The sequence below is a fragment of the Octopus bimaculoides genome, chromosome 2, assembly GCF_001194135.2.
Source record: "Octopus bimaculoides isolate UCB-OBI-ISO-001 chromosome 2, ASM119413v2, whole genome shotgun sequence".
In the NCBI taxonomy this organism is placed as follows: domain Eukaryota; kingdom Metazoa; phylum Mollusca; class Cephalopoda; order Octopoda; family Octopodidae; genus Octopus; species Octopus bimaculoides.
Window position 1 is genome coordinate 124,464,064 of NC_068982.1, and position 10,008 is coordinate 124,474,071.

A 10,008-nucleotide genomic window follows, 5' to 3' on the forward strand; every position below is an offset into this window, starting at 1 on the left:
AAACACCTAAAGCTCCACGAGGCTCCGGCAGGGAATGGTGGCGAACCCTGCTGTACTCTTTCACCACAACTTTCTCTCACTCTTACTTCCTGTTTCTGCTGTGCCTGTAATTCAAGGGGTCAGCCTTGTCGCAATGTGTCACGCTGAATATCCCCAAGTCTACGTTAAGGGTACACGTGTCAGTGGAGTGCTCAGCCACTTGCATGTTAATTTCACGAGCAGGCTGTTCCGTTGATCGGATCAACTGAAACCCTCGACGTCGTAAGCGACAGAGTGCCAACAACAACAAACGTGGATATTCTATTAGAACAAACTATACTGCGGTAGTTACCACGAGAGAATCTCTCATATTGGCTTTTGGTGCAAAATGCACACTTGTTTATATCGCTAGCGAGGAGATAAATCCTCACCGTCTGCTGCGCGAGACACCAAATCACATGATTTCGACTTTTATTGGTCTCGTCAATGATGGACCCTCGACCGCTAGAGATAGTCACGTGATTTGGTGGTCTCAGCACTGGAAATGGTGGGGAGTTGTCTCCCCGCTAGCAACATAAACAAGAGTGCATTTTGCTCCAAAAGTCAATATAAAAGTTTCTGTCATGGTAACTACTGCAATGTAGTTTGTTTAACTGAACATCCGCGATTGAGTGGGGGTAAATATTACCCCTCGTTGTTAATACTGCCTGTGTTGTTAATATATATCTTTTAGTACAGATATGTATGCATGTATGCATGCATATACGTATGTATGTATGTATGTATGTATATATGTATGTATATGTGTGTGTGTGCATATATGTACGTATGTGTGTATGTATGTATATGTGTGTAAATTTATACATAGTGTGCTTCTCTTTCGGATTTATGATTTGTTAGCGATACACACACACACGCACACACATATACATACATAATACATACATACATATATACACACATGCATACATACACTCATGCACACACACACACACATACATACACACATATAGATATATAAATCCCAAAAACTGAATAAAAACGTAATGGGCGACAATAAAGACATACGGACAGATAAACGATACAAAGACGGACAGGAAAAACCAGCACAGATCATTCGTGGCCTCCTATTCATCAGTGAAGTTTCCAATTATCATTACAGTCTCGGACTGTTACACTTGATCACACACACACACACACACACACACACACACACACACACACACACACACACACACACACACACACACACACACACACACACACACACACACACACACACACACACATAAAAAAAGATATTTTGAATGACACAACAATGCACTATAATACAAACAATGGACTATAATAACTGTTCTAATTTAATCATCCATAGTCTGATATGATATTTCGGAATAAAATTCTTCTTCAGATATCCCTAGGAATTGATGGAATCGCTGCTATAATCGGTTTTAACGGCCGTTGGAAAGCCGATTACAGCAGCGACTCCATCAATTCCTAGGGATATCTGAAGAAGGAATTTTTATTCCGAAATATCACATCAGACTATGGATGATTAAATTAGAACAGTTATTATAGTCCATTGTTTGTATTATAGTGCATTGTTGTGTCATTCAAAATATCTTATTTTTTACAAATAATACACAATGCTTCAAGCGAACTACAATACTCTCCTAGTTACCCTATTGTTCACAGCTGATGGGAACCTGACTTCTAAAACTCTCTCTCTCACACACACCTCTCTAACTCTCAGAGAACAATAATAATGTTGTTATATTGGTACCGAATTTTTAAAAATGTTTTATCAATATTGTTTATGTTCATGAGTGTTATCCTTCAACAAATCGCATTGTATATAGTTTTACTTTATTTAAAAAATTATTTAGCTTTTCATAAAAAGGTAGTGGTACTTTGTAGACATTTTTACGCAACACCTGGTGATGTAGGCGATATATTCGACAAGATCTGTGGCATTGTGGTGGTTGGGGACATTGGTATCTCTTTCTGCTTTGTTGACCAAGTATATAGTTGCTATCTCCTACTCTCGAATGGCGAAGGAAGTTTTGTAGAATCCGCTCTCCTAGTCACCGTGTCTCACATGGGTCTACCTTGCGAGATTTACTTGTCCTTGCATAGTTTCCTGTTGATCTGACGAGGTTTTCTCAAATTTTCTCTTCGTGTAGGTCGCTGAGTTACCCTTAGGTCCATACAGTCACTAAGCGCTTAAAAGATTTTGGTGCCCCCAAATATATGTAATCTAAAATATAAACAACAATAAATCATAGAATAAGTTTTTTTTTTATTTTTCAAAATGAAAGAATAGCAACAGTAAGATGGAAAATATTGTTTATTTTTGTACACTTCCACTTTATATCAGAAAAATTTTCTCCTACTTTTCTGAATTGCGAAGTCTTTAATCATATCCTCACTATTACACCATGAACACTTCGAAATCATATTTTCAATCATATGAACCACTTCAAATATTATTTTATCAAGGTTGAAATGATTTCTTTTGTGTCGTAAACCATTTACCATTTTTGTTGTATCCCCTCCCTTGATGTGCTAAGCATATGCTTATTTTGCTTAATGGTTAATCCAGCGCTACTTAGGTCATATAGAAATATCTGATTCCTGCCAAAGCAATTTCTCCAACTCACATGATCTTATTTTTAGTTTTGAGTGCATGTTTGCTGTAGTCATTTCTTCTTTTACTAATTATTAAGTGTTACCTCAGTGATATGATGAGGTACTCACAGGTTAACCTCATATTTTTGACTGGCACCCTATGCTTATCATAGATGTTAAGAGGTTAAGAGTGACAACAGAGGAGTTGTGAGATGATGAAAAGGAAAGTTGCCTCAGGTGCAGTTGTGAAGGGTCGCAAAATTTTGCCTGTTCTGTAATATTTGATAATTACTAATTGCACCCTACCCTAAAGTATAACGCAATTGTCCTACTTTAAATAAATACCACGAACTGCTGAATTATTTCTGTGTGTGCGGGCGGTAACAATTCGTTTTTGTTTTTTGCTGTTGTCTTTTTGATATATAGCATTGAACTACTTCAAAAATTTTACAGTACATCTTGCTGTTTGTGTGTGAAAATTGCTTCATACATTTTTTAAATATTATTAACGATTGTTATGCACAAGGCAGCGAGCTGGCAGAATCGTTAGCATTCCGGGTGATATTCTTCGTCCGGCGCTACGTTCTGAGTTCAAATTCTGCTGAGGCCGACTTTGCTTTCATTTTGTCAGGGTCGATAAAGTAAGTTCCAGCTGAACACTGGGGTCGTTGCAATCGACTTATCCCATCCTCGAAATCACTGGCCTTGTGTCAAAATTTGAAATCATTATTTTCTTATATGAGATTGTTCAATTTCGTATCTAGTTTTAAGATACATAAATACATGCGAAATTATTTATTTACTTTCGTATAATAAATTAATAATGCGTGAGCTAAAGAAGCAGGCTGTTAGAACATTTTCTTTTTACAATTGATCCCAATTTACGTATAAGGTCAGCAGTTTTGAGGCAAAGGAGTGAGCCAATACTACTGAACCCGGCATTTTATTTTATCGACTTCGTAGGGATAAAAAGCAAAAGTGACTATGATGGGATTTGAATCTAGAGCATAAACAACCGACAGAAACTCGCAAAATATTCCTTCCGATGTTCTAACCATTCTACCAACCAAACGACCTATTGGAAGTTATAATAATAATAATAATGGTTTAAAATTTTGACAACCCTGGTAGTGGTGGTGGTGGTGGTGGTGGTGGTGGGCGGGGGATAAGTCTATTAAATCGATCTCAGAACTCAATTGGTATCTACTTTATCGACCCCGATAGGATGAAAGGCAAAGCCAACCTCGGCGGAATTTGAATAGTAATGATCATTTCTACTATAGGCACAAGGTCTGAATTTTTTTGTGGGAGGGGACAAGTTGGTTACATCGAGCCCAGGGCTCGACTGGTACTTAATTTATCGACTCCCAAAGGATGAAAGGCAAAGTCGACCTCGACGGAATTTGAACTCAGAACGTAAGGACGGACGAAATGCCACTAAGCATATTGCCCGGCATACTAATGATTCTGCCTGCTTACCGCCTTAATTATGATAATAATAATGATAAAAATAAACAAGAGGATTCCATTTTCACAGGAGGAATCTCCACGGAACATTGATGCTAAACTAAAGGAGGATGACCAAATATATATCTTACTACACATTGATCTCTGTTTTATGAAGTTTAAAACAACAGGGTCAGCAGTTATAATAGGCGTACATCGCATAGGAACTATTGAAGTTGGAATAGATGAATTTTAACTGAAGCACGATACATTTGACGCCAAACAAAGATGTTCTATGATTGCAATTTAGTTTAAACGACGTTTCCTTTGAGTCGGAAAGATATTAATCGCTCCCGATTTTGTATTCTCGTTTATGTAATAATACAGAATACTGCTAATGTTGTCTTCTTTTTTTTTTTACATGTGCATATATGATATCGGATTGTTGATCGTCATACAATTTAGTTTCACTGCTATCAAAAACATAATAGATTTCCTAAGTGGAAAAAATTAAAATGTTATAAAACAACAAAATTAGTGACAGTTATTGTGAGTTGTTTTTCTGTTTAGATAGGAATTCAGTAACAAGTTTGTCATTAAAGTGTTATTAATGAAGAGCTATCATGGCAATTTAGCAAAGAATAAAAGAAAAAAGAAGAGAAAATGGAAGAAGCGATCTACTGCGACGATTGCGAGTATATGCACAATATTTGGCTCATCAGAATTTTGAATTTTGTGGCCGTATTGAAGATTTAATCTCAAACGGGAAACATTGGAGATTTCCAATGACATTTGCAGTTATTAGCAAAGAACAGGGCCGGCCCTAGGGTTGCTGGTACCTCGGGTAAGCTGAACTTCGGCGTGTACAAGCTGACGGTCGTGGAAATTTTCTTGCCTTTAAAACGCCCTCCTTGGCGCCCTCTTAGCACATGGCGCCCTGGGTGACTGTCCGAGTTGCCGGTACCTTGAGCCAGCCCTGGCAAAGAATGATCCATTTATGAGAAAGCATTTAAAGCACATAAAAAACAACCGAACGTTAACATCTTGTCTTCCTCTTGAAATCCAAAATGAGCCAATAAATATCATGTTTTCACAAACGTGAAATTATTGTTTGTTAGCAATTCGTAGAAACAAATAATACGATAATCTATTTGCTTCTATATCTGGTTTAGCCCATAGAGAGCAATTGACTCAAGTGACAATGTTTGTTAACATTAAAACAAGGAAAGTAGAAGTGAAACAAAATGATTAACTTTCAACAATTGCAGCGTGGAAGGTGTTTATAAGCCATTTAAAATAACACAAAAATCTGCACAGAATTTTGTCAGTGAACAGGTCGCGGTCTCAAAGCGACGAAAATATTTTGACAAATTAAATTTAAACGTTGAAGTGAATCTAACGGTTTTTGTGTGTTATTTTAAATGGCTTATAAACACCTTCCACGCTGCAATTGTTTTCGTTCCAGCACACGATCTCAGATCAGGTCACTTGCTATGCAAGTACATCTCCGTAACTTTAAACAGATAAAGTGAAAAGGACGAAGCTATTAAGAAAACAAGAAGCACAAAATTATAAACAAATAGAATTTTATTGAGTGATTGTCGATAATGTTTTTGTCATGTCAAGTCGTTAGAAAGATATTCAACTAAAAATTCTCGACAAAAATCTGAAAGCAATGTTCATAAACTGGAAATTTCAATGGTGATCTTGTCACGTGTGACTGAGTTAAATTATGGCAAGGGACACAACTCATTTCTTATCAAACTTTTCGTCGGATGTCTGCAACATTACTAAGCACTGTTTTACCCTCGAGTATTTACTATTCTTGTTGTTCAAACAGGAGTTATTGTTGACAATTTTTTCTAATGTGGCTTCTGTTATATTGTATGCTGTTGATTCTATTATTATAGTACTTCGCTTTATTATCTTTGTCAACTACCTCAAGAGATTAGTTACAACTGCCCCAACGGATTAGTTTCCTAGTTACAAAATCAGTGATTGTATGACACTGTGCTTTCTATATATTGCAAGTGAGGTTAAACTGCCACAATGCTTGGCAAACGAGTACCCACCACCGAGGAGATCCTATACAGATCGAAACCACGTGGTCTGGTGGTCTCGGAACTTGGATGGCAAGAGTTATCTCCCACTTGCAATAAATATCGACTGCGGGAAAGCGCACTGAATAAAGCAGCTGGATGAGATGTCTTCCTGGGGGTTAAAATAGCAGTATCGTCGTCTCTTGGAGGACAGCCACATTAAATTGGCCCTAAACAATACTTTTTGCTTTTGTTAGTTTTACAGTAGTCAGCATATTTGATGAATATTCCTTTTGTCTTCCACAATTATTTTAGTCCCTAACGGCGGAATGGTAAACGTAGTGACAAGCGGGACAAAATGTTTGACATTATTTAATTATCTAATTATTGAATGTCTTACAGCATTTCTGTCTTACTATATTTAACTTTGTGAATTTCTCCCGCTACAAGGTGGATATTGCGTAAGTCAGCTTGATAGAGCTTATTCTGCTTCAAGTGATACACTTCAGTAAAGGACTTGCATATCACTGCAAGCAAACAGAACTCCTCAGTTATGCAGTTTCTCTGCTGTGTACAGCTGTATGCTAGGATCTGTTCCATATCAATCATAGATTAAATTTTTTTTTTTTAACTAAACAGTTTGAAACTTCGAATACTGGTCGAATTTCTCACGTAGAACACGGTTTACTCTGAACATTTTAAACAAAATTTGGTATTTTAGAAGTTATTTCATGTTAAAGTTGTCGTATTTGGGTAATTTCAATCAATCAACGACGTGTATTCAGTTGAAAAAAAGCTACTGCTGTTTGCGATAGTAATCGAAGAAGAACAACTTCCGGGTCATCTCTGTTAAATGTCATCACTCTATTCTATTCGTATAGCGAGCGAACCACATTTATCCTTTCTTCCTTTCAAGTCAGCTCCGTGCATTCCTTACTCTTTCCCTCCCTTCTACACTATCAACTAGCAACCAGCGAGCGAACTTGTCACTGCCACTACAATTACTGTATTTTCCGGTGTATAAGCCACTATTTGTTTTTTTACCTTCATGTTTTGATAATGATATTTTTTTTTATCTAATAAAGACTTCTATATTGACGAAATGTGTTTGTTGTTGATTAAAGTAAGATAAAATCATGACAATAACAATACATGTCATACTTGTAAAATAAGGCATTTTGAAACTACACATATGTCAGTAACAAAAAAGCTAGCTACGTTCTGTGATTGAGATGGAATAGATCCGTGTGCTATTCTACACTGGTACTCCGTCGGTTACGGCGACGAGGACTCCAGTTAATCCGATCAACAGAGCAGCCTACTCATGAAATTAATGCGCAAGTGGTTGAGCACTCCACAGACACGCGTACCCTTAACGTAGTTCTTAGGGAGATTTAGTGTGACACAAAATGTGACAGGGCCGTTTTTTTGAATTACAGGTACAACTCATTTCTGTTAGCTGAATGGATTGGAGCAACATGAAATAAAGGATCTTTCTCAAGGACACAACATGCCGCCGGGAATCGAACTCACGACCTTACGATCGTGAGCCGACTACTCCGACCACTGAACCACGTGCCTTCACTATTCTATGCTATGTGTTAAGTATAAATATGACGTCAGATCTTTTTGAGAATCGTCTTAGCTGTTGACGTAACGCAAGAACTAATGACGAAATACAAGCAAGTAGTTTGTTTCTGTGAAGACGAAACTAATTGGACTTTTCATACGCTTTATTAAATCATATTCAAACAAATGTAATCTCAATTATTTCGGCCATATCAAATATTATAATGCCAGAAGCTTTGTGTGGGTGCATCAATAATATTTCGAATGAAAGCTTTTTATTTCATTTTTTTTGTCATTTCAGTTGCTAGCAATAAAAGTCACATGCAGGAATAAACTATTTACATTGAATGCAGGCACCTTTTGTTTTTAATGAATTGTGTTCCTTTGTTTATCTCTTATTGTCTGTGAGTAGGTTTTCAGTCAACTCCGAGAGAAATGAATGTGTAAAGTGAATACAGAATTTAAAAAAAAAAAATTCTAAAATAATAATGCAAATAATCCCAAGTTTTGCTGTAAAGTGTAAACTTTGCAATCAACAATTTGTATATATTTTCATTTCGTAGATAAAGGAACATAAACGGGATGCCTTCCAGAGCTAATTCACCCCTGGCAGATGATATGGATCCTTTGGCTGGTCCTGACGATAACACACAGGTAAGATCCTCTTCTTCTCATGCTATCACACGAAAATTCAATATTTCCCTTTTGTTATCACATTTCTGCTGAAGTAGGCTGTCTTTGTTTCAATTAATTTAGAAAATATTGAGGAATTTAGTGAAATAACTTTGTCAGTTGGTGTTTAGAGCAAAAATTAGTTGGAAATTTTGTTGGAAGATTTTAATTTAGTTTACTTTGAATCGAGATATTTGTATCAAAACCAGAGCTAGTCCCAGGCAGGTTATTATCAAAAAGGTTAATTTGTGGATACAAAACAGAGGAATATAATTTGGTTATTGCTTTTAATTGAATATGTTGATTAATTGACTCAAATTACTGGAATTAGAAAAAAATTATCAAGCGCATAAATGTACAAGATTTAGCATTTAATATGACTACATTGGATCATTGCCATAAATTAGGTGTCTATGATGTTGCTTATATTGTTGTTGTAGTGTAGTGTTAGTGTTGGAGTTTAGCCCTAGAACACTTCTGTCTAAACAAGCTCATAATCAAAACTGTTTCAGCCATGACCATCTTAGTCATTGTATAATCTGGACTTCATTGTATTCTCCGATTCGTTTCTCTCTGTTCAAGACCTTAGTGTGTAATTTGCGTGAGATTTGGCCCTATTTCTAGTAGGTCGAGCAATCACGCAAAGGCTCCCACAGTGACTCATTTATATTGTAATTTGAGCATCTAAAATCTTGTTGGTATCTGTGATGAGCGCTGTAGAATAATCCACAAGTAGTCAGCTCTCAGTAATCCATTTACAATTCCCAGTTGAAAATATTCTAGGTCCCTAACAATGCTGATAAACATTTAGAAAGGTATGCTCATCAAAACTTTTCATCGGGACCAATTAGAGGTACCAGTAACACGGGAAGTCACCAATAGCTAGGGGCGTCACTTGATTTGTCTGCGCTCTTTGAAATATCAAGTGGAAAAATGTCAAAATAATGTACAAAATAAATAATAATTCTTATAAGCAATAAATTGTAGTAAACGCTTTATTTGTACATTTGTAGTTATTGATACAGCCTTCTTTTTCAAATCGGTGTTTGATTTATTTATATATTATTACATATCAACGTTGTTAAGGCGGCGAGCTGGCAGAATCGTTTGTACGCCGGGTGAAATGCTTAGTGGCATTTCATCTGTTTTACACTCTGAGTTCAAATTCCGCCGATATCGACGTTCCACATCATCATTTCGGGGTCGATAAAATAAGTATCTGTTAAGCACAGGTATTGACGTAATCAACTTCTAATAATTTGCTGGCCCTATAAAATTTTTATCATTACCTTTTTTTTTTATGAGAGTTTTGGAATGGGGTTTTGAACAACGTTCTCATTGTTTGTATAATTTGTTCTACAGTTATAATATCTGTATTTAATATAGCTCATTAGATTAATTCTATGTTGAGTTGTCAATATTTCTTGAAATAAAACTACCACACGCTACTGTCGATTCCTTAGAATTATGACGTATCTCTTTATGTTCTGTTACTTAATGGTCTAACGAACAGAACATAAATTCAGTAACATACTGAAACAAGTAACAAGGGAATGTCGATAAACCGCATCAAGGCCGCACTGCAACATCGTCGCAGTCCGACGACTGAGACCACTCACAGAATTTATACATAATATATGATATATATAGAAATATATATATATATATATATATA

The 10,008-nt window shown here is 36.3% G+C and overlaps 1 protein-coding gene across 1 annotated transcript in view; it reads left to right on the forward strand.

Annotated features, from left to right (window-relative positions):
- Positions 1–10,008, forward strand: part of LOC106870944 (uncharacterized) — a 25,699-nt gene that overhangs the window by 4,589 nt on the left and 11,102 nt on the right. Inside the window, exon 2 of the mRNA XM_014917190.2 lies at positions 8,225–8,315. Within this exon, the coding sequence (XP_014772676.1) occupies positions 8,244–8,315 (72 nt within the window). The 5' untranslated portion in view covers positions 8,225–8,243. The remainder of the gene's footprint in view (positions 1–8,224; positions 8,316–10,008) is intronic.